General features: G+C 36.1%; 1 protein-coding gene across 1 annotated transcript; it reads left to right on the forward strand.

Annotated features, from left to right (window-relative positions):
• The first annotated feature begins 187 nt into the window (after window positions 1-187).
• castor1 (cytosolic arginine sensor for mTORC1 subunit 1) lies at window positions 188-21,478 on the forward strand. Its single transcript, XM_082170860.1, has 9 exons — window positions 188-475; window positions 8,481-8,551; window positions 11,167-11,360; window positions 13,446-13,581; window positions 14,829-14,952; window positions 15,748-15,858; window positions 15,957-16,039; window positions 17,874-17,968; window positions 19,854-21,478. Exons 1-9 carry the CDS (start codon window positions 363-365, stop codon window positions 19,920-19,922), a joined length of 996 nt encoding a protein of 331 aa, XP_082026986.1. The 5' UTR covers window positions 188-362; the 3' UTR covers window positions 19,923-21,478.
• Window positions 21,479-26,434: the final 4,956 nt, after the last annotated feature.

Consider the following 26,434-nt stretch of genomic DNA (forward strand, 5'->3'; position numbering starts at 1 on the left):
TATTCATGTGTCAGGTGACAAGCCTTTAAAATAATAATTAATAATATGTGCGTTTTGTGCAGCTATGTGAATTCGAATGAGCTTTCTGAGGCTCCAAACGCCCCCTGAAGGAAGCCACCTGTAAATGTAAATTGTAAACATCTCGTTAGATCCACTTTCCAATAATTTCTCGAATCGAATTACATCGAATGTGTCACTCCCACCAGTCAGCCACCAGCAATGCAATGCACGAGGATGAAGCGTTTTGACCGCAGGGTCTTGTAACATAACATAGGCGGATCTCGCGTAGCGTTATTTAACGCGCCCACCTGCACTGTATAGAATACATCTTCAACGGCGTCTTCCTGGTGGACTAGTAAACGATGGACCTGCACATCTTGGACCACAGGTTAAGGGTCACTTGTATCAGCAAATCTGGTCTGGAACATTACACCCATCCTCTGATCAAACTGATATTTCTAAGAAACAGGACGAGGTAAGAACAGTCAACGCCTGTATGAGTTTGCAAACATGTTATTGCGCGTTTGATGATGCAATTAATATATCTTGTCTAGACACCAATTCAAGTACGTTAGTTTGCAGTGCGTTCAACTGCAACTTAAGAGCCTCACCCTGTTTTGGTTAGTTTGGATAAATGATAAATAACCAAATGAAGTCAAATCATGCACATGATGAGGCCTTTGTAAGCTTACAGTTGCACACTGATAACGTTAGCTAAAAGGAAGCTGTTTTCATTAAGTGAGCAATTTCTTGTGCTCAGATATGTAAATTACTTGAAATAATGGCTGTAACTCAAACCTAGTGTGCTGCCTACCTGGACAACATACTTGGGCATGCATGTTTTGACATTTTTATGCAACCCTCGCGTGAGAGTAAATTAACATGGGACAAAATAAAACTTTTTCAATGTATATGCATATGCATTTATACAATGCATTTCCTAAGTAGAGTGTGGAATTCAAAATATCTTCTTTTGTGCTCAGCAAAAGAAAGAAACGCATAGATTTAGAACAACTTGAGGGTGAGTAGGCTAAATTACAAAATTTTCATTTTTGGATGAACTATCCCCTTTAAATCGGCGACATTCTACAATCACAGAAAAACGAAAAGAAAAACAACCCTGTAAACAATCTTCCTTTTCCATAGATGTCACTTTGGCCATGTGTGCCATTTAGTAAGAGATTACCCAAACCCTAACTTTTATTCAAGTGTAAAATTGAGAGTATAACTCAACACATTAATCCAGACAAAAGTAATGTTTTGATGTTTCAGTACAAATTATGTTTTAACTGTGAAATGCGTAGAATGTTGGTAACCAGACAGTTGACGGTAGCCATTGACTTTTTTTATAGTATTCATATTATTTTTTTCCAGCTATTAAAGTCAATGGGTGCCGTCAACTTCGAATTTTCATTTTTTGGTGAACTAGGCCGATCCCTTTAAGTATTTTGTTGGGCATTGTGACTTTAGTATCTGCTTAATGCCATTGAATTGGCTGGTTTTTTTTTTTTTTTTTCAAGTCTGTGGAGACTTTCAGGATTGGATTCCCATAGAGCTTTGAAAAAGATATGTGTTTGTGTATTCAATATGCCTTTTCTGGTTCGTTCAGCCATATCTTGTTGAACTTTCCAGAACCTTGAATGCTACAGATAATGCTCCAGAGTTTAGCATATCACTTCCTAAGCCTAAATCTAACCCCTTTTTAATCTTAAAATGCAGAAATTAAAGGGATAGTTCACCCAGAAATTCTCTCACCATTTACTCACCCTCATATTGTTCCAAAAATATATTCCTCTATATTCAAAGTCTTCTGAAACAATCCATAGCTTTCGTGAAATAAAATGCATGTTTTTTTTTTTTCTCTCTCTGAAAATCCAGTGAAACTGTAGCTTCTTAAATACAGTGCATATTCAAACTTGCCATGCCAATTTCAATTGAATTTAGCTTATTTGCAAAAGTGGAATATCACATCAATTTGCGAATAAAGCACAGTTTCCATCCTGTGTGTTCAAGAGAACAAAATCATCACTTCTTGGGAAATTGATGCAAGATATCTGTAATAAAAAGGGAAGTTGGAATCGGGGAAACCACTGTGGCTTGTTTTCCTATATCATAAATGACTCACAGAGTGCGCATACGAAACGCAATAAACACTGTCATGTTATCTTGCGTTCAGATGCATGTTAGGCGCTTCTAGGTGGTCATTATACCAATTATCATTGGTACATTGGTCATTATACCAATATATCAGACTTTGGCTTAGGTATTTCAGAATGACCAAACCAACAAATGCTGTGCAATAAAACTGATCCACTGGTTAGTCCAGTGAAGCAAAGACATGTTCGTTTTTTTTTGTTGCACATCGAGGGATTTATTCGGTAGGCTAAATGTTGTTGTAAAGTTTTCTTTTATCGAAGCAGAGACCAGGAGACAGTTGGGATCACGTTCAAACAGAAGAGTTTCTTTATTTGAGCGCGGCTGCGGTTTCGTCCAACATAATCTAAAGTATATACATTTACATGGTGTCTTTATAGGCATTTTAGGAGGAGGGACTTTTGAAGGTGGAGACAAATTCAAACAAAGCATGTAAATGAGTATACAGGTTAAGGAACCGCCCCAGACCGGCAGTCTCAATTTAATCAGCATACCTATTCAAATGCTGATATTGGCCAGGAACTCCGGTTCCAAGGGCCATCCCAGAGCCATTAAAGACAAAGGTGAACGATTCAATGTCTGGGCTCCGAAAGGTGAGAATCTCAGTGATCTGACTCATTTAAAACACAATAGAGATTGCAACTTTGCTGACATCTTAACCTTAAAAGCTAAAATCAGTATTCTTCACCGTGATGTTATGTAAGGAAGCATATCTGAAATAGATTCTTAAATTTGTAACCCTTCAATGTGTTTCCATTGTAGTTTATGCGCATGTCGTCTTATCGGATAAAAAAAAAGTATTCTCCTCAATTGAGTGCATATGTTTTTTATGAGTTTTTTTGAGTCATTCATCCATTTTTTTGGAATGAAGAATTTCTTTATTTTTTTTTTTAATGCAACATCCCAAAATGCACATACAAATAGATGGATATGCTTTCAAAGGTCAGAAGGGGTGCTCACAAATACAAGATCTGTTAATGTTATTTTCTCTACATGTACAGTTATGAGCACAGTGACTAAAATCTGCATTCAAACGTTTTAAACGTGTTAAGATGAAATATTACATGGATATATAAACTTTTAGTCATAGACTACAACCGTGGCCAAGTATTGACAGTGACATAAATTTTGTATTTCACAAAGTTTGCTGCTTCAGTTGTTGTGGTGTTGATTCAATTTGTTTCTAGATTATTCTGCAGATTGATCAGATGCATTTGAAATAATTGCAAAAAGCTTCATTGGCCAAAAGACTTTATCACAAAAACAAAAACCCAAATTTCACAGTTTTTAATCCCTGGCACAAGTTGTTTGATAATAACGTAATTTCACTAATCATGTCATCAGCACATGGTAAAGTGTGAACAAGTATTAGGGTACGTTTACACGACAAGATATGCTTAAAACTGATAAGTTTTTTCCTTTGAGTTTTCCGTGTACAGACGACACCATTGACAAAACGATCCCCATTCACACGGATCCGCGAAAACGACTAAAAATGCCATCTTCTGCTGCCAGGCCATTAGATGGCAATGAAACGCTATAGACTGAACACGTGATACGCATGTGCATGACGTCATCGTCTTCAGAGATTCGCCTTTTTGTTGTTTACACGGAGACCATTTTCAAAAACGAGCACTTTGAAACCCGTTTTCAGGCACCCAAAACGCCGTTGTCGTGTAAACAAACGGCCAAAACGCATAAAAAGTTTTATGTTTATAGTTAAAAACGGTGTCTTGTAAACAGCCCCTTAAGTCAAGTAAAATCTCATCATTCTGATTGGATTACAAGAGCAAACTGATTGCTATAAAAGGAGGGAAGAAGTGCTTCCAATCATTGTGTTCTTGTGTTAGAAATGGTTACATCCAAACATCATCACATGCAAAAAAAATGCTGCAAAGATTCTTGCACCTGAAAGGACCATTTACCGGATCATCAAGAACTTCAAGCGGAGAGGTTCACCTGCAGTTAAGAAGGCTTCAGGACGTCCCAGAGTGTCTAGCAAGCGCCAGGACGTCTCCTGAGGAGTCGCTACAGAATCGTGTCAGCACCAGTGCAGAGCTGCTCAATATTAATAGAAGCATGTCAAAAAGGGCTGCAAAGATGCCAGTTCTCTCAAAGAAAACAAACATCAGCCTGAAATTCTGCAGGTGGTACAAGGATGGGACAGCAGAAGACTGGTGCAAAGTTATTTTCTCTGATGAAGCCCCCTTCTCACTGTTTGGGACATCTGGAAAATTGATTGTTTGGAGAAGAAAAGGTGAACGCTACCATGAGTCCTGTTTCGTGCCAACTGTGAAGCATCCTGAGACCATCCATGTGTGGGGTTGATTTTCATCCAAGGGAGTGGGCTCTCTCACAATTCTGCCCCAAAACCCTGCCATAAATGGGATCAAAACGTCCCGCAGAACAACTTCTCCCAACAACCCAGGAGCAATTTGGTGATGATCCATGCATTTACCAGCATGATGTCACAAGGCAAGAGGGATTATGAATTGGCTCAGAGATCATAACTTTGACATTTTGGATCCATGGCCAGGCAACTACCAGGATCTTAATCCCATAAAGAGCTTGTGGTCAATCCTCAAATAGCGATTGGGCAAACAGAAGTCCAGAAATTGTGATCAACTCCGGGCACTAATAAAGCAAGAATGCATCACCATCAGTCAGGGTTTGTCCCAGAAGCTGAAATCCAGCATGCCAGAGCAAATTGCAAACTTTTTGCCTATTGAATGTTTTGTTTTGTTTTTTGTTGTTGTTTTTTTTGCCAATAAAAGCCTTTAAAACTTAGGAAATACATAGAAACATGTGAAAAATAATCTACAAACACAAAATTTAGGTCATTGACAATACTTTTGGCCACAGCTGTACATGATTAATTGAAATAAAATGAAATTGCGGTTATGGCTTTGTGCAATTATCAAATTGCAAGGGCTCTGATTTAATTAAATACATGCATGCGTCTCAGAGTGAAGCTCGACACTGTGCTCTTACACACATCTGCCAGTGTTTGCAGCGTTTCAAAGCGGCTCGACTCTGTAGTAAATGCAGATGCAGTAAATGCTGTAGTAAATAGTTAGCTCTAAATTTGGAACACAACATGGCCAACCATCTTTCCAAACTAGAAATGAGGAGCATTTTTCAACAAAAGAGAAGCTTTAGGGGCTCCCAGCGGTTTTCTATCAAAATAAATCTTGAGTAAAATAAATTGAGTATTACAAATTGTTTCTTCAATACACAATTTGAATTTTACAATGAAATATTGCAATAGTAATATTTGTTTTTTAGTAATTTCTGTCTGATGCTCCCAGCCATGCTGTCATGACTTATCGTGCTTTCTTTGTGCTTGGCCCCTTAATTGTTGCTTGCAGCTATATTTATTATTATAATGATGGTTGTACTATTTTAAGGTGACGTAGTTACATTGTACTTACTCAAATAAGTACGGAGTAATATTAATTAACTATATCTACTTACTATAGAGTTACTGTTAGGGTTGGGGTTTGGTTTAGGGTTAGTTACTTGTAATTATGCATCATTTACTGTTATTAAAGTAGGAGCAGGAGATCAGCAGAAAAAAACAAAAATAAACAGCCATTGCAACAGCGTTCAAGTGCGTAAAAAATAAAGTGGCATCAGATTTTTTTAAAGGTTTTTTTGCGTGACAAAAAAGTTTGAGAACCACTGCCTTAAAATAAAGTGTTACCTTATGATATAAGCCATATTGATATATAATCACAAAATGTTGGCCAAATTGTGTAGCCCTACAAACAAGTACGGCAAACCTGGAATTTAGTTTAAATCGCAATCACAATTTTTGTCAAAAAAACACAATGCATGTGTGTCTGTATCAGTGTACTGGATCCTTGCATTATTTCTTAAAGTGACAGCAGCCTAATATTCCTGCTGTCTGTTTTTAATATTAATCAAACAACAAAAGATAAGAAAATCACTCGCTACTCTTGACTGAATAGCTTTTGTACATTTTATATTGATTAATCTTTAATTAAATACAGTGAAGATTATGTGTGGTGTTGTTTTACATTTGATTACTTTATTTTATAAGATACCGTTAGATACCTAAATAACCTGAAAAGCACAGTTTATTTAATTTGTATCTTTGTTCTATTTAATTTATTTGTGCTGTTGCTTGTAATTTGATTTGTTCTTATTTTCTTTATTTTTATTTGACAGTAGTCGAATAACATAGCACATACCGAACCGAAACCGTGACCCTAAAACCGTGATAAATAACAAACTGTGAGTATTTTGAGCCGTTACACCCCTACTCTGCAGTATATACTGTATTCGTAAAATGACACGCATACAAATAATTCACATAATTATTAGTGAATGATACCCATTGTTACTTTTCTCATGAACGTGCATAGGAGAACTAGGGTAAAATAAGCATTAACAGTTAATAGTGACTTAAATCTATTTTCTGACTTGGAAAGACTTTGAATAGAGTGCACCAATATAGAAAACATACATAGTTCCCTTTCTTTTCTCACCGTTCTGGAGGATGTTGGTTTAACACCACTCCTATGTTTTCTCTTTTTTCCTGAAGGCTATGGAACTCGTACAGGAAGTTGAACCCTGGGAGCTCTAGCTGTTGTTAGGAAGTGTGAGACTAGCTGACACAATGCTGCTGTGCTGAGTTAGCCCTGAGGGTGGGGATGTATTATTTTCCTTCTGTTTGGCCCCTGGATTGATGTGCCTAGTCATTGGGGTCCGGATTGTATTCCGCTGAGTTGCAGACAGCACAGGAATCAGCTGCACTGGGCCTGTGGGTCGTGTATAGCAGCTCTTCATTCAAATAAGGGCTGGTGCACTGGTGGTCTGATAGTGTTTCAGTCTTCTTTAACTGCAGTAGTTAATGTGAAAGTTAAACAGTGCTGTGCACCATGTTAGCGGACTGAGTACTGACGTCAAAGCAAAGTTTCTTTTGCAAAAATAAATAAATAAAATTGCTACACAAAACTAATGTTTGCAAGCACTTTCAGTCATCATTCATTGTCATTGCACAGGGAAAAAAACAAATTTTTTTCATAGAATGATAAAGTCATATAGGTTTGAAGGTTAGTAAAATATGCCAGAATTTATTTTTGAGTGAACTTTAAGGGTGTTGTGAGGTCACAAAATTAGTATGATAAAATTGAGAAATAATTATAATATTATTCATAAGCCTAACTATTCAATCTTTTTGTTTACCTTTTTTTAGTGTAAATGTATAAAGGTATCACCTTTCAAAAGTTTGTGGTCAGCAATTTATTTATTTAATTTTGTGAAGAAATGAATATTTTTATTCACCAAGGGTGGATTAAATAGATTAAAAATGACAGTGGAGGCATTTATAATGTTTCAAAAGATTTATATTTAAAAATATATATATATATATATATTGAGCTTTCTATTCATCAAAGAATTTTCCAAAAAAATATTAAGCAGCACGGCTGTTTTCAACATTGATAATAAGATGTTTTTTGAGCAGCAAATCAGCATATTAGAATGATTTCTGAAGGATCACGTGACAATGAAGACTTCTCAACTTTGAAATGTATTAAAATAGAAAAGTTATTTTCAATTGTGATAATATTTCACAATATTACAGTTTTTTTTGTGTGTATTTTTGATCAAATAAATAAAAATAATGCAAAATGTTGTGACAATTTTTTCACAAAATAAAATCCCTTTGTGTTTTTTTTAACTTAATACATTAATGTTATTAGAGTGCATGACTGCTGTACATAACTAATCAATATTATTGTATTTTATCTTTGTTTTCAGTTAAAATTCATGACACAGTCTAGATTTCATTTGCACAATTCAACAGCTCAAGAGTTCTTTTCCCATGATTCCCAGCTGCTTCTCAGCTCTGTGGCTCTTAGACAATAGATCGACTGAATGAAGTGGAGCACGTTGTTCTGGGTTCCTGGACCGGCCCCTAAAATATTTGGGTCAAACCCCATCGTGAAGAAAGCAATTCACACAAACACACACACAATCTTGCAGAACTCTTCACCTCAAATTGATCAATCGCAACAAACCAGTTCAGCATCAACCGAAGTGCAGAATCGGATGAATGAATTTCAGATGTTGGCTCGAACTTTAAGTGAAAGAAAATACAGCCTTTCACTTTTTCTGCAAAGGGGTCTGATGTGGTTTCTCTCTCCATCCCACGCCTCCCTGCTGGAACACTCTTTACAACAATCTGCCATTGTTTTTGTCTGTTTATGCAATGTCTGATCTGTCTGTTTTGTGTTTTTCTTTCTCTCTCCCTTTATTTGTTTTCCCTCTCTCCTGTGGCTTTTCTCTTTCTCTCACAGATGCAAATTTTTCAGCCTCACAGAAACTCCGGAAAATTACACCGTTGTCCTTGATGAGGAGGGATTTAAAGGTAACACACACACACACACACACACACACACACACACACACACACACACACACACACACACACACACACACACACACACACACACACACACACACACACACACACACACACACACACACACACACACAAACTGCTCTCCTAATTCTCTTGTTCAGTTGATGATGACACGCATTGCCATGGGTTGTACTTAGAATTATATAATTTATTATTTTGAATATAGTTTGTTGTGATTATATGTTGTCAAGATTTGAAATAACACATTCATAATCTGACATTTTACACTGTACATTTCTAAACCCTGGGTTAACATTCTTATTTGCATAAATTCAGTGTGAACAGCCGTGATTGAATAAATACAGCGGCAAAAATATTCAGCTAGCATATTCAGTATTTAAATACTTAATCTATTTTTTTTTTTACTAAATTCAAGTTGAAATCAGTCTTTATTTGATTCATTACTTGCATTGACGTGAAGAATATGGAAATGTGACATCCTTGAACAAGATGGACAGAATAATGCTTTCCATGATTTACTTGGCAGATAAAAAGGTTCATTATTCAAAATGATGCTGTTTGAATTTGATAAATAAATAACAATAAAACTTTATTTATTAAAAAAAACAAAAACAATATTAGTTCTTGATTTTTAAGTAAGATCAAAATCTTCTCTATTAGCAGCACACACTAATCATTCATTTCATGAAATATTAAAGAAAACATGAAATATTTATAATTATCATTACTTTCTACTATGTATAAAATATGTTGCTAAATATATATTTATAAATTATAAATATATTGAAAGAACTCTCATGCTCACCAAGGTTACATTTCTTTGATCAAAATGATATTTAAAAAAAAAAAACAAAAAAAAAAAACAGCAATATTGTCAAATATTATTACAATTATTAAATCTTTTTGTGTGTATAATTATATTATGTGTAATTAATTATATTAAAGTAATTATTAGTTGTAATTATATTATATATTATTAGATTATTTAATTATTTAATTTTAATATATTTTAAATGCAATTTATTTTTGTGGTGGGTGGTGGCATCACTCCAGTCTTTAGTGTCACATATTCCCCCCCCCCCACACACTTTTTTTTTTTTTTTTTTTTTTATTTATTTATTTACTACTATTTATTTTTTTATTATTTATTTTTTTATTAATTTTTTTATTTATTTATTTACTACTATTTTTTTTTTTTTTTTTTTATGTATTAATAATAATTATTAGCAGGGCAAATGCAAATCTGAACTACTGACCCAATTGGACCAGCAGAAAAATATCCTGGTTGTTGATTCTCAATGCCTCATATTTTCTCTATTGACTCTGGAGCATTGATCAGTGAACAGGTGACCAGTACACCGAGTTCTTGGCTGTTATTATCGAGCCCCTCTGTAACCCTGTCCTTTGCCTCTGATCCAAACAGCTGTTTCCTCTGTGCTGACAAACCCCTGCGACTCTACAGCAAAAACCTTTTCCTCTTCTCATAATGTACAGGAAGGCAAAAACGACTATATAGGAACAAAGTTTCAGAGGCAGTGTTTGTTTGCAGGTGTTCTGATACGAGAGCAAGATGTTTTCTTTCATTTTGAGAGGTCTGCATGTCTAAAACGTATAATCCTGTGCAAGGTGTTAATGGGTTACAGAATCACCCTGTTCATTTCTGATCTCTTATGCTGACACAGTGCATGCCTGGCCACGAAGACATTTGCAACTTCCTGCTGTAATTGTGTGAATAATTATAGACTCTGGATTGGTTAGAGTGTTAACACAATCAGTATTTGAGAAATAACTTCCTATTGTGCTCTTTGGTTTAGTCTGTCATACTGTAATTTAATTAGACTAGTTTCATTGCATAGGGTAATACAACTATATTTTTACCTTTATCTGAAGAAAATGTGAGCGCTGTTTGCTTGTGCAAAACTCTCTGCCATGATGCTAGAGTTTGTTTGCTTATTGGCTAAGGTCCAAAAAGATCCATAGATGCACTACTGTTCACAAGTTTGGGGTCAGTAAGGTTTTTTTTGGAAAGAAGTCTTTAGTTCATCAAGACTGCATTTGTTTGATAAAAAAAAACATAATATTATTGTGAAATATTATTAAATTTTAAAATGTTTTCTATTAGAACATTCTTGAAAATGACATGTATTCCTGTAATCAAAGCTGAATTTTCAGCATCATTACTCCAGTCTTCGGTGTCACATGATCCTGCAGAAATCGTTCTAATATGCTGATTTGCTACTGCTATGTATAGATCATTATTAGAGCATTTATTTTAAATAGTAATAATTTTTGTTTTAAATGTTTTTACTCTCACTTTTGATCAGTTTAATGCATCCTTTCTGAATAAAAGTATTAAATTCTTAAAAAACTGTACCGGTAATGTATCGCTCAGTCCTTCTTTCAATGCAGGGCATTATCATCCACCAAGTAAAAGTCACCCTATCATTCGGTGCAGAATGAGTTTCTCAATGAAGTTCTCCACTAAAAATATGGTGTTTTCTCTACAAATGTCGTAAAATGTGTTTGGATTGTAAAGGAAATGAATGCTAACCTGGTATATTTGATTTGATACTGACTGATCCATCATCCTGTTCTTCCAGAGCTACAGCTGTCCGAGCACTTACAGGTGGAGGGCTCTACTTGGCTCCCGCTCAATGTTGTCTCCAATGGCAACGCCTCCAGCAGCTCACAGGCCGTGGGTGTCACCAAGATCGCCAAGTCCGTTATCGCTCCATTGGCTGAGCAGCATGTGTCCGTGTTCATGCTCTCTACATATCAGACCGACTTTATTCTGGTAAGCGAGTGTGTTGTGTCTTTGAGATCATTGGCTATGTTTCCATCCACCTATTTTTCTGCAAATTTTGGATTATCGCATAAAAAGGCTGGATGGAAACGCCAAGGTGCGCATAAATTCTAAATATTTATCTGATAAGACATGCTCCTAAACTACGACTTTTTGGACCTTAAGACATCATTCGTCTGTTTTTGTCATTGTACACTCACAATAAAAACAAATCATTCTGCTTTTATAAAATAATGCCGCTTTCTGCCATCCATCCCGGTTTCCTTTCCTTGAAGTTAGTGGAGTGCGTACTAGCAAGCTCTTGCGTGCCGTCTGAACTCCTCGAGTGCTTCTCATTTCTTATTTGTGCATCCTTGTTTCCTTTCCTCGTGTCTTAGCTCCTTCCCCTTAGGATGCAAGGGAAGGATCCATCTGTGTTTCCTCACTCATGGAAGCTTCCTCGTTTCTGGCGTTTTGGGAATTGAGATGCCCTTCAAAATGGCTGAGTTCAATCAGTTTCCGAGGAATGAGGAAACGAGGAAGCATCAATCTGAATATTGAGAAGCACCCATTGTTTTGGGTTGGTGCATAAATCCTCTCTTCTTCTGCTCTTTTTCCTGTTGCGGCGGTTAGCAAACAGCATTGCATTACCGCGCGTGCCCCATTCTGTATTGGAGTCTGGATCACCTGTGACTGACTGTACTCGCTGTCTGACTGCATGCACCGAACCATGACGTCCATACCGTGACGGTTCAGGACGAATACATGTACCATTACACCCCTATTGCATTCCCAAACACCAGCATAGCATGACAGAGTTTATTGCATTTCGTCTGCATGTTCTGAGATGCAAGTCATTTATGATGTAGGATCAAATAGCCACAGTGGTTTCCCCGATTGCAGACACTTCCATTTTTCTTACAGATATTTTGCACCAATTTTTAAGTTACCATTTTGTTCTCTTGAACACACGGGATTGAAACTTTATTTGCAAATATTTTATGCAATATTCCAATTTTGTGCACAAGTTAAATTTGTGTATAACACACACATTTCTTATTCAAGCCTATCAGCATCTTTCCAAATAAAATTGAATGAGTTTAGGCTGGAAATTATGAGTCAGTGACTATCCTTAATATTTATTCTTGCATGTCATATGACATATTCTTTACATGTCACAACCCTCAAGTAGGAGAAGTTGGAGCTTCCATAAACTTTCCAACTTAAATGTAAATGTGAACTTTTATTTATTTATTTATTTATTTATATATTGATAATTGATAACTCTGACATGACAGGAACGCAGCAGTATTATTTTATAATTATTTGTATGCAATTGTTGCTTATTTGTTGTTGGGGAAAGATAGCTTTGTGCTGTGAATGTGATTTACTAAGCAAAGAAAGCAACAAACACAGAAGTGCAGCCGGCGGACACTTGGCTGTACCCAGACACACAGAACAGTGTTAATAAATGAAGTATTAAGGAAACATGCTCTAACATCAAACACACCTGCTTGCTGTAAATGTTTTACAATTTTATGACCCCCTTTTGTTTTTAATAAGTTGGTAGATGTGTAATGAAAGTGATGATGTCTGGAGATTTATGTGCTAGAATCAGAATTCGTTTTTTCTTTTCTTTTTTCTGAATCCTTGACCTTGATTTCCAAAAAAAACTAAAGTTTAGAAGACTCCCACCAAATAGTCACCCACCGGGGGGTGCTACAACAACAACTAAAAGCACAATCTTCATAACTGTTTGATTCAATGTTGCATGTTTTTTTGGTTACACTTTTTTTTTTTTTAAGGTGTCCTTGTCATACATTTAAGTACTGAGAAATATGAGTTAGCTATATGCACTTACAATAGTGTTATGATTAAGTTTTGGTTTAGGGTTATGCATAATTTATAGTTATTATTATAGTAACTACATGTACTGTAACATCTTTAACAAGGACACTGTAAAATAAAGTTTTGCCTTTTTTTAACAGGTGCTAACACATGCTAAAACTGCAGTACAAAAGAAACATGGCCACCTCAGGGAGTGCTGTTAGGAGTTTTATATAAAAATGTATTTGATCAACAATGTTTGTGTTTTAGGTGCGAGAGAAAGACCTGTCGGTGGTGGTGGAGACTCTAGTGGAGGAGTTTAGTATTTTCAGAGAAGAGGGGGGAGAGTCAGTGCCTGTCCACAGTCAGGACGCCTGCAACGGCCTTCAGCGAAACGGAAGAGAGGGTGAGAGAGCGGATAAAGGAAAGGCATATATACTTTTGTTCAAAGTTTGGGGTTGGTATGATGAAAGTAGTCTCTTATGCTTACCAAGACTGCATATATTTGATCAAAAATACAGTAAAAACTGTATTATTGTGTAATATTAGTACAATTTAAAATGACTTTGAATACATTTTAAAATTAAATGTATTACATTTTTATTGTCACATGATCCTTCAGAAATCATTCTTATATGATGATTTGCTGCGCAAGAAACATTTCTTCTTATTATCAATGTTGAAAACCCTTGTGCTGCCTAATATTGTTATGGAGACAGTTATATTATTTTTTCTAGTATTCTTTGACTAGTAGAAATTACAAAAGTACAGCATTTATTTAAAATAGGAATATTTTGTAACATAAATTACTTTACTGTGCCTTTTGGTCAATTTAATGCATCCAAGATGAATAAAAGTTCTAAATAAAATCATACTGGCCCCAAGCTTTTGAACTGTAGTGTATTCACACATCTTGTCCTTACCCTTTTTTTTTTTTTTTTTGGAAGAGGACAAATAATGTGAAATTGTAAAATGTATATTTTTAAGAATAGTTCATTATACTATGGAAACATACTGTAGCTTTAATATTTCTAAACTTCCTCCCTGGTATAAAAAGATCTGTGGGCAGATTTACCAACATCTTACGGTTTAAAAAAACTACTGTCAGGATTTACTAAAGACACGCAATGAAGAATTAGCACTGAAAAGGTGTGGACCGCATTGCAAATGAATTTGTGGGAGTTTCCCTTTCAGACGCAAAATGTACGGGAGGAAAGGATTTAAATAAATCACGCAAGGTGATTTACTAAGGTTTGCAGTTGTCAATTCACTGGTATTTGCGCCATTATTTACCGCCCCAAAAAAGCATGTCTGAAACCAGACTCTAATTTGCACTGCTCTTGGTAGATTGTCATTATGGAAATGATCCGGCTGCATCTGTGTTCTTTATTTTGCGTGTTGTTAGTAGATCACGCTCAAAACCTTGCACTCCCATCAGCGCTTTTATGGGATTGTGTTCTCACTTTTGGTAAATCTGGCTCCTGATGTCATTAACACTTGACTGCACCCTTTTCTTTGAGTAATTAATAATTGTACCAGTGTTTTGTATTGACTCGTTGATTCAATACCAGCTAGTACATTTAAACAAATGTTAGTATTCCAAGTGGTAGTATTGTTTTTGACATTTTAAAGTGTTATTTTGTGTGTGTTCAGTTCCGCATGCAACAGTTCATCCAGTGCTGATTCCTGAGAATCAGTTTTGCGTAATGAGTTTGGATCCGGATACTCTGCCAGCGATCGCCACCACCCTCATAGATGTTCTGTTTTACTCGAACAGGTATGAAACATGTTGTGAGTGATGCTGTTTTCACTGCTTTGAATTTTGTATTTCATTTCCACCTGATTGGCACCAACAATACCAGGCCCAAATCGATTGGTATTTACTGCCACCAAGAGGCGTCTTTAACTCATTTCAGTTTATCACACAATTTTTGCCTGCTTGTATAACTTACATACATGTAAGTTGTCTAATGGGGTATATGTCGAACGTCACATGACCAAACCTGAAACTGGTCTCATCACAACCGCTTGTCGAATAAAGTGTTAACAGCAGTATGAACTGACAGCGATATCTATGGACTTTTAAGATAATCAGCTAACCTACTGAGTTATTTTTCTTTGTTGGGATTTTCTTTGATTTAATATCTATATTTTTAGTGTAAAAAACAAATAAAAAACTTTTAGATAATAATATAGAAATGCGAGGGACATTAGTTATGCTCATCTTTGCTTGCTCCTTTTGAAGGTATCTTGAGTAAAATGGTTCTATATTTTATATAAAACCTGCAACACAAAGACATAGAAAAGCGAGCCAAAAAGAATTCTCCCCAAAAAATAAATTGCTTGTTTCATGTCAAGGGATAAGTTGAATCATGTGAAATATGTAATCAAGTTACATTTCAAAAACAATTCTCTCTCTCTCTCTCTCTCTCTCTCTCTCTCTCTCTCTCTCTCTCTCTCTATATATATATATATATATATATATATATATATATATATATAAAACAAAAATTAGCATTTTTATGTGTGTGCTGTTTTCATTGAGTTTATTTAATGCATGTTTCTCCTGCAGTCCTAAAGAGGGCGCCAGTGTTGATCAGGACATTGAATGTATCAAGTTCTTCTCCTTCTCTCTGATTGACGGATACGTCTCCTTAGTGATGGACACAGAAGCACAGAGACAGTAAGACCCTCACAGAGTCATGAATGGGTGATATCAAAGCTTTTTTAGTTGCAAATTTCAATAGTAAAAAAAACTAAAACAATGTGTGTTTGTGTCAGATTCCCAGCTGATCTTCTCTTCACCAGCTCCTCTGGTGAGCTCTGGAGGATGGTGAGGATAGGAGGGCAGCCTCTCGGCTTCGGTGAGCTTTCTTTTAGACGCATTCAAAGGCACCATGTAATCAACAATCCCACAATGCATTACAGTTAGCTCAGTAAAAGAAAAGAAAAAACTAATGTACTTGCAGTACAATTCATTCAGTATTGGAAGGCATCAATATAAAAATTCACATTTTAATAATTTTTCTTTTCTTTTTATTCTAATAATTGAAAAAGTGCCCCTATATATGCTGTTTTAAAGGTTCCTAATTTTGTTTTGGAGTTTCTTATGATAGATTAACATGCATCCAAGGTCAAAAAACACTCTTAATGACCTCACAACACACATTGCAGCATCACTTATTTTCTCAGACGCTTCTATAAAGGATTCGGTCTCTCTAAACCCCTCTTACTCTGCTCTGATTGGTCAGATGGCCCAGTCTGTTGTTATTGGTCTTTCGCTTATAGTGCATTTCGAAAACCAAACACCCATTACCATATCTGAATTTCAGCTCTGGATCTTCCTCAGCACTTGATGCACAGTGATATTTACATTTACATTTACATTTATTCATTTAGCTGACGCTTTTTATCCAAAGCGACTTACAATTGCTATATATGTCAGAGGTCGCACGCCTCTGGAGCAACTAGGGGTTAAGTGTCTTGCTCAGGGACACATTGGTGTCTCACAGTGGATTCGAACCCGGGTCTCTCACACCAAAGGCATGTGTCTTATCCATTGCGCCACCACCACCCCCTGGTGATATGGACAGTTACGATGGCGTTGGTTTTACCGTATCAATTCGAGGCCGAGTCCTCATCCTTTGGAAGTGTGTGAAAAGTGGATTTGCTTTCGCAGAGCAGAAAACAGCATCTCCTCGACATGTTGACAACACAAACCAAACTCTTCCAGTCTCAGCTACAACTAGTGTTTGAGGGCGAGTCAAACTACCAAGTAGACGTTGTTCACGGGCAGTCAATGAAGACCATAGGCTGGCATTAAGCAAATTTATGAATAATTGTCGATTGTCAATAACTCCATTTATCGTGCACTTTGATCTTTAAAACTTTCCAGACCTTTTACATTTACAAACAGCTATATTACACACTGCATGAAATTATATATCCGAAAAAGCATAATAGGGGCACTTTTAAAGGTGTAGTATGCAATTTCTGAGAATTGTTGTTGACCACTGTTGATATTTGAAATCAACCCAATCAAACACACCCCTCCATTCATTTCTACACCCTCAAAATTCACAAACATGCAAATTAAATGCAAATTTGAGCATACATTTTTTGTAAGGCACATTTATAAAAGCTACTTGAATGTCCTAATTGAACTAAGGAATAATTCTGTCTTAATCTAAACCCTGTCTGTGAAACCAAGCCATTCAATATTTGTTTACATGCATGTCATGTGACTATAACCAGCATTAGAGAACTGTGAATCTGCAAATGTGTTGTTAAAATATTGAAATATTATATTAAGTCAATATTTGACGGCAAAGGTGTTAAGCTGACAACAAACGTTTGGGAATCTCTGGCCTAAAATTGTGAGTCTCTCATGCACTTCACATGTAGTCAACGTTTTGTATGACACATAGTTGCTGACTATGACGAGCATTCACAATCAGTCACTTAATATTTGTGTGGAAACTGTGATGCATATGTTCCAGGGTTATTTTAGAATGAATATAAAAAGTTTTTAGTTAGGATGCCTATGTATATAAATGTAATGTTTTTCTTACTGATCCAATCACTAGTCCATACAATAACGAAATTTGTTTAGTTGGGCGATAGAAGAATAGATCAAATCAGAAAGTTTGATTTCTTCCAAATATTGACAGTTATCTCACTCTCTGTCTCCTTTTGCAGATGAATGTGGGATAGTTGCTCAGATCTCTCAGCCTCTTGCAGACAGTGATATATCAGCGTATTACATCAGCACTTTCAGCTTTGATCATGCTCTGGTAAGTTTGATATTTTCTCTCTATGTAATAGTCAACCGATGGGGGTTTTCTACACATCTAGAGATAAGGGTGCCCAATGTTCAATATAATACAAAATAAGTGCATTATTAATTTGGGTTTATTATGTGATTACTGACATCACAGTTTGTGGAGGTCTAGAATGCATAGTTTAGTGCATTTATATTTAGTATATTTGAATAATTGTTTATATTTGCGTGACATTGACCAACGGGAGGACAAGTGGTTGCCTAATAATCAGCAAACAGAAGAATTTCAGAATCTGCTCTGACTGGACGATTTCTGCAACACCGCCTCTGTTTATTTCCATTATGTCACGTGTTAAATCATTTCCCTGTTCTTTTCCACTTTTCCTAGAAACCCATAAGAATTTTAGCAGAAACTGTGTCTGGTTCCCTATTGGTCACAGGTCATTCTTACTCATCATCAGCTTTATCATCTGATATTAAAATGTACTGCATGGACCCTTTTCACAGACTGTGATTATCAACATTACAAATCTAGCAAAGTTTTTAATATTTAAATTTCAAAAAAAAAAATTATCCACATTTATAACGCTATACTTCGTGTTATATTACCTTGGCTGTAAATGACAAAAAAAAAAAGAATTAACTCTGCTGTGAGGGTGTTTCTATTACAATGGCTGAGGGAGTGACAAATTTGACATGATTCTCTCTCCATTATTTAATTTTTTTTCCTCTTCTGTAAAGTCGTGGAAATGGTATCACAGATTTTTTGTTTTTTTTGTGCTAATTTTAGAAGTTTACCCAACTACTGTATGACAGCTTCTGCTTCTGAGAACACCGGATATGTGAAAAGCGTCCTTTACATGACTCTCTGGAATACTTGATTCTGATTGGTCAATCACAACATTTTTGTATAATTGACCATTGTCTCAGTCAGCCAATTTCTTAATTGAGCTAGTTTCATGTTTCTTCTCTATCTCTTTCTTCTCATAATTAATAAAGATTATAAAAATATAAAATAATAATAATAAATAAATATATATATATATATATATTATCAACATTACAAATCTAGCAAAGTTTTTAATATTTAAATTTCAAAAAGATTTTATCCACATTTATAACTCTATACTTCGTGTTATATTACCTTGGCTGTAAATGACAAAAAAAATGAATTAACTCTGCTGTGAGTGTGTTTCTATTACAATGGCTGAGGGAGTGACGGCAAATTTGACATGACTCTCTCTCCATTATTTTTATTTTTTTCCTCTTCTGGAAAGTCGTGGAAATCAAAAAAAAATGTGGGATCGGTAACATTTTTATCAAAGAATCCTGAAATAAAAAAATTGTACATAACAAACATTTCTTGAGCAGCAAATCAGCATATTAGAATGATTTCTGAAGGATCATGTGACACTGAAAACTGGAGTATTGATGCTGAAAATTCAGCTTTGCATCACAGGAATAAATTACATTTTAAAATAAATTCAAATAAAAAAGTTATTTTAAATTGTCATAATATTTAACAATATTACTGGGTTTTTATTTTTAATCAAATAAATTTGGTGAGCATAAGAGACTTCTTTTAAAAACATAAAAAATCTTACAGATCCCAAACTTTTAAACGGCAGTGGCTTACATACCCTCCGTTATTGGAACCGAAAGTTGAGGTTATCCGCTTGTCACATAACCTGCTTTCTGGAATACCCTGATCCACGTGAGTATGAGATGATGCGTCTCTGTTTACGCCAATCCTAAAAAAAAAAACCGCTTCATACGAGAAATCTGTTGTTCAGTTTACACCATGTGCCATCCCTAACAAATATTGCATATTTGGATGGGATGTGATCATCCCTGTGTTTTTGTGTCATCTAAATCGAAACCTTTTTTTTTTGTCTCAGGTGCCCGAAGAAGATATTGTGAGCGTGACCGAGATGCTTCAAGCTCAGAGGAAAGACATGTCCAGTTGAATGCATGAAGACGGTAGAAAAAGACCTTCACGGTGGATCTTGTTTGAGCCACAAACACAGTATTACTCCACATGACCGTCTTATAACCAGAGGTGCTTCAGTCACAGCATTTGAGATCTTGGGTTTAAAAAACGTTTGCTTTTGCAGAAACAGCAGTGCTGATTAAATCCCATTTACTGAGAATCAAAGTATTTACATGACTGATTTGAAAGGACATTGATGCAGCATTTTAATGCTAGACTGTTTGAAGCACTTTTTGCTCAGTGGAATTGTAAGATTAGAGGACGCTATTGATTTTGGATGTTTTATTTCTTCATTTCAGGGGTAATTATAATGCATAACCAGAAATCCCTGTTTGGTTTACCTGCTGCCATTATGTTCTGCAAAAAAAATACTTTGAGCATTGCACAAGTCTTCCAGTGTTGTCAGAATCAGTTTTTTTTCTTTTCTTTTTCTTTATTAACGTAACCCTGTTTGAGGTCAAGCAAAAGGAATTTTAACCGCTGTAGCAACTTATGGTGTCATTTAAACATTGCACTTAGAAAAGCAGTTACTGATGGTGATTATATTGATCACTTTTGAATGAGCATTTCTAGCATATCGCAAATACTGAAGTCAAACCGTTATGTGGGATTCTTATGTTTAAATTCTTGTTTAATTGTTTTGCGAGCTCTAAACATGCCCAGCTCTAGTGTGGCCTTACAGTTTCACTTGCTCACTTGTTTAATGTCAGAATAGGCTGCTGTTTTGTGACCTATTTTGGTCACTACTAGTGAACCAAGCACAGATATATACACACATAGTAGTCAAATAGGACTGTAGCGATAGTTCATTTAACCTTTTGATTGGGGCCCAAAAATAGCTTTTAAAATGACATTGAAAACTTTTTCCAGCTATCTTTATAATGAGCTAATGGAGAATCTCAGCTGCAATGAGAAATGCACTAATTGATTTACATTTTGTTGGCACAATCACTAAAAAATCCAGGAATCAGATCTGGTAAATGAATGAAGCTCTTTCTAGAGAGAAATATATCTTTTTTTACAAATAAGCTCAATGTTTTGGAAGAGCTGCTGAAACAAACACTAGCATCAATGTATAGAATATTAGATAAATAACTAGGGTTACTTTTTTTTGTGTGTGTGACACTGCATTTGCTAACACTTTTTTATGTTAACTTTTTTCTTTTATATAGTGAGTGTTTTCAGGGCACTAAAGCAGCATTAGAATAATTGTCGAAGTGCTTTTTGAGATCACGGTTTAAAGAAAATTGTATATTAAGAAAAATATTTGTTACTACAATGCCATAAAGGAGCTATTTTCATATGTTCATTTTTATCTCATTTCTACAATATTGGCAAAGACCAAGGTTACTGGTGTGTAAAAACTTTGCTTGTAAAGGTCTGTAAAGATTCTGAGCATTTGTTATTCTTTCTTGCTTTTTGTAGACTTGGTGCATTTAACTAATTTCATTTTTGGTACATTTTATACAGTGTCAAAGGAATTACATAGCACATTTGTAACTGCTGCTTGATCAATAAACAATTATAAAAATATTTTTGCCATTTGTTAAAATTGTGTTTAAAGGGTCATGCATAGTCACAACACTTGGAATAACCTTATGTGATCACTTTAATATGCATGCACTGTTTGTGCATGCTCCCCTTTGTCATGTGATTCCCCTGTCCTCATGTCATGTGCTTCCCAAGTCTCATATGTTATGTTGTCATTGGTTCATTGTCTTGATTGTTCACAGGTGTGTCTTGTTAAGTCATCAGAGGCTTGTTTGACTTCATGGAGAGCTGCACAGTGCTGCGTTCCAGTCCACTTTAGACACGCACTTGTGAACTTCCCTAAGCACTTCCCCTCGGGGGAATCCCTGCCGCCATTTTGAAGTGCGTTCCACTTCGTGAAGTGGACGAGGGAAGTTTATATGGACAGACCCTCGTTCCCTCAATTTTGACAGAGGGAGCGAGTCTACTTCATGTGTACACTTCAGGCACCTATATGTCCCACAATGCAGTACGATTGTGACGTCCCCACAGATCTCATCTAATCACCAACACAACAAACAACTCTATTATATATTAATAAAAAAAAATTTTTATTTAAAACAACCCAAACACACCTATAAACATTTGGATGCTGCATTAAACAAATTCTTTTTTTCGTCACAACATTTAAAATGACAAGGATGGATTTTACAAGTGATAGACTAGGACTATAGGTAAGGTAACTTATATTTATATTGTCTTGATGTCTGTATCGTTTTCTTTAAATATTCAGGTCTATAGTGACCAAAAAAAGCCATGTTAAAGTAAAAAAATCTGACCGCTAAATTTTTGTGTGCCTCCTCTATTTTAAAACCCACCAGCCGCCATGCGTTGCAGTGATAACAGGAAACTAATGCAACAAAGATTGTTTTTGGCTGTACAGCAGCTCTAGAAGAAAGTCATTGTCCAGCTTAAGTAAGTTTTTAATTGATTAATTTCCGGTGTAAAATCATTAGTTATTAACTTAGCTTGCACGACACGGTTTTCAACTTAAAACAGAAAACCTTAAATGCGTTCTGGCCATTCATTTACACGACAACGGCGTTTTGGTGGCCTGAGAACGCAAACTTTGAAGTAGGTTTCAAGTGTACGTTTTTGAAAGCGTTACGTTATCATCTCAGTGTAAACTTCAAAAACGTAAATTTGTGAAAATGGTGAGGCATGCGCATGCGTATTACGTGTTTAGTCAATAGGCATGCGCGTTTGAATACGTGTGTGTGTGTGGGTGTGTAATCTTTTTTTTACAAAGTTAAATTGCCAATTACTTCTGGCATGCATAATACATGATAGATACACACACACACAAACATGTCATTCCACCGAATGGGTGACATTTGCTTGTAACTCTTCAAAATTAGACTAGGTCAAAATTATTACATTAGGTATAATGACATATGGCCACATAGCTAATAGTCCTCATGCTAATAGCATGAGGACACAGAGCAAATTCTAGTGACTTGCCAAAAGTTAATATTTTTCAAATAAACAACATCTAAGAAATAATTTAGGTAACAGGACTATGTTGAGATTGACCCTTCTCAGTCATAGTTACAATTTCATCAAATATACAGAAATTAAAATGAGAGGACTTACTTATGGTCTTCCCATTGCCTTTGAAATTCAGCCTAAGTCCATTTCACCCGGAGATAGAAATGAAATGAGCACGTAAGAAAGACTAAGACAAGATCAAAAAGTAAGACGTAAGATGTAAGAATAGCGATGAGCCATCATCCTTGTCCTTTAAGGAAGACTTAGTCCACACCTTTTTTGGGGGAAGTGACCAATAACACTCAGAAACTTTTAGCGGGAGAGAGTTTCTTTGTTTCCTTCTGACAGCCTAATTTGCATGTTTTATGGAAGGCCCGCTATATTTGGTCCAATCTCCGGTTCGCCAATACACGGGGAAGGTTATCACGTGTTCTGTCCTCACTCATGCAAAGTATTGGTTGGTTAAATTTGTAATACATTGATCTTATGTATTTACTCGTTATTTCATCTGACTCCACAAATGACAGGTTTTAATAATATCTGTGCCTCACTAAAAGTGAACGAATGTTTGATTATTTCTTTTAACCATTAAAGGAACAATGTCAAAATCAGTTAAAATAATCACGTTACAATTTAAAGGTGCTCTAAGTGATGCCGGGAGTGTTGACATTCGAATTGTTGTCAAACAAAACGGAGGCTAGCTAGACCCTCCCTCCTCCTCATCCCGTCTCCTCCCTCCTCCCCTCCCTTCCGGCATAAAGGAAAGTCAAAGTAGTCACTAAAAACAAAGTTAAGTTTTACTGATACTTCATTCAATGTGTAATGTCACCAAGTTAGATAAATGCTTTTATATATTGCAGAACAGAATGCAGAAAAAGATAAACATTGTCTTAAAATCGTTTCACCACCTGAGGTTATAACTATAACGTTAGCTCCCATACAAGGACGCAATAATAGCAAGATAACGTTAGATTCGCGTTTCCCAGTGAGCATAAACAACGGCGGCGGCGTAAACAAATTTAGTCAAAGTTGTCAATAGCCTATAAATGAACATTCAAATCCATAACAAACAGTGGGTGAAAACAATCATTCACACAAATTGTCGCACTACTGTGAATTTGCTTGACCATTTACAATAGAGATTGATCGCTGATAGAAACATATATGTTGTATTCACCAAAGCTAACGCTGACTGCATAGTTCTAGCTAACTGTTAATTACATCCTTGTGTTGGTTTGGCGAACATGAACGTCAGTTTAGAAAGAAAAATGGATTTACCTGTTCTGCAAAAACAGAGCAACTGAATGTCGGATTGGAAGCCCTTCTGCCGGCGGAGTTCTCGCCACCTTTCGAGGGTTTTTCCGATGTAAATTCGGGACTTCGCGCGTACCTTATCCTTGTCCCTCTTCTTTGCAATTTGTTCATCGGAACGTCGTCTCTTTAGTCGTGTGTCGGCCATAATTCAAACTTCCCTCTTCATGCTTCTCTCTCCTCCACACCCCCTTCATGTGTACGCGCACTAACCCCCCAAACCCCACCCTCCAATGCTTCTTGTCGGTGATTGGCTGGAGCACTGTTTGTTGTGTTTCGTGGTGCGGGTGAGCCCAGTTTGTTTTTGTTGCCGTTTGTGGAGCCTGTGGTGTCTACAGAGACCGCGTTTTTTTACAGTGTGTTCAGGGGACAGGCAGCTAGCGGATAGTGAGGAGATGTTTGCTGTATGTGACAAAAAATGTTTTGGCCTAAAAAACGTGTGACATCACTTAGAGCACCTATAATATTTCAGATATCAGAGATCAATTCCACAATCAATTCAAATATCTAGAACATGGTTATACATTGGTTACACCAAAGAATCTTACCCAGCTTGTACCTGAGATAGAGAGAGAGAAAGGGAAAGAAAGAGAGGGAGAGATGGAGACAGAGACCCTATTCCATTCGTGTCCAGCCAAGAAGAAGAGACCCGAGAGGGCCAGCACACCTTCCTTTATTCTCTCCTGACCAGGTGACATGGGGGATGGGGAAGACCACCCTCAAATGGCTTCTATCCCACAGAAGGGGGGTTGCCTTATCTCTAAACCAGTTTTCTATGAACTTCTATAAACCTTATTTCCTTTTATTTTATCTATCTGGATATGAGATCTCTGTACCACTCACTTTGAGACATTTCAAATGACACCAAAAACATAACAGTCAATGTTGAATATTCACATTAAACCATGTTCTTGTGTGAGTTCCTAGTTTCTGAGAGGAAGAAAGGCTGTATTGGGGGAGGTCAAATGTTAATTAGCCAGCAGGGCTCTTTTGTCCCATAAATCAGGCCTCAACCAGTATTTTCAGTCTTACAGTGTCCAGAATTGGTCATTTCTACCCCAAAGGATGGTAAACATGCATTTTATCGTAACTTACTATATACAGTCGTGCTCAGAATTAATCATACCCCTGGTAAACATGATAAAAATTGGCTGTAAAAAATAAATCTGCATCGTTTATCCTTTTGATCTTTCATTAAAAAAATTGGCAAAAATCTAACCTTTCATTTAAGTAAAATAATTGAAAGTGTGGGGGGGAAATCACATTATGAAATAAATGTTTTTCTCCAAAACACGTTGGCCACAACTATTGATACCCCTAGAATTCTCTGAAGTATATTCCCATTAATATATACCTTTTTTAGCACACCAGGGTGACTAGGAACATGAAATTGTCCAGCTATGACTTCTTGTTTCACAGGAGTTTAAATATGAAGAAACACAAAGGCCAAATTCCCTGAATCATCCATCACAATGAGTAAAACCAAAGAATATAGTTCTGATGCGCATCAAAAGATTGTTGAGCATCACAAAATAGAAAGTGGCTTTAAGAAATTAGCTAAAGAATTGAAAATCCCCATTTTGACCATCAGGGCAATAATTAAGAAGTTATAATCAACTAAAGATGTTACGAATCTGCCAGGAAGAGGACGTGTGTCTATATTGTCTTAATGGATGGTGAGGATGAAAGTTTGAGTGGCCAAAGACTCTTCAATAATCACAGATGGAGAATTGCAGAGATTAGTTGAGTCTTGGGGTCAGAAAGCCTATATAAAAAAAAATCAAACGACCCCTACATCCCCACATGTTGTTTGGGAGGTTTTCAAGAAAAATGCTCCTCGCTCCTCCAAAAACAAACTCCAGCATATTCAGTTGTCAGACACGACTGGAACTTCAAACGGCACAGGGTTCTGTGGTCAGATGAAACTAAAAAAATTGCTTTTTGACAGCAAACACGCTAGATGGGTTTGGTGCACACAAGGATCAAAAGTACCCCATGTGTACAATTTAATATACCATTGGATCTTTAATGTTGTGGGCATATTTTTCTGCTGGAGGTTCTGGACTTCTTATTCAGATACATGGCATCGTGGATTCTATCAAATATCAACAGATAAAAAATCTAAACCTGACGGCCTCTTCTAGAAATCTTATAATGGGC

Source organism: Leuciscus leuciscus (genome assembly GCF_965113295.1).
Source record: "Leuciscus leuciscus genome assembly, chromosome: 5".
In the NCBI taxonomy this organism is placed as follows: Eukaryota; Metazoa; Chordata; class Actinopteri; order Cypriniformes; family Leuciscidae; genus Leuciscus; species Leuciscus leuciscus.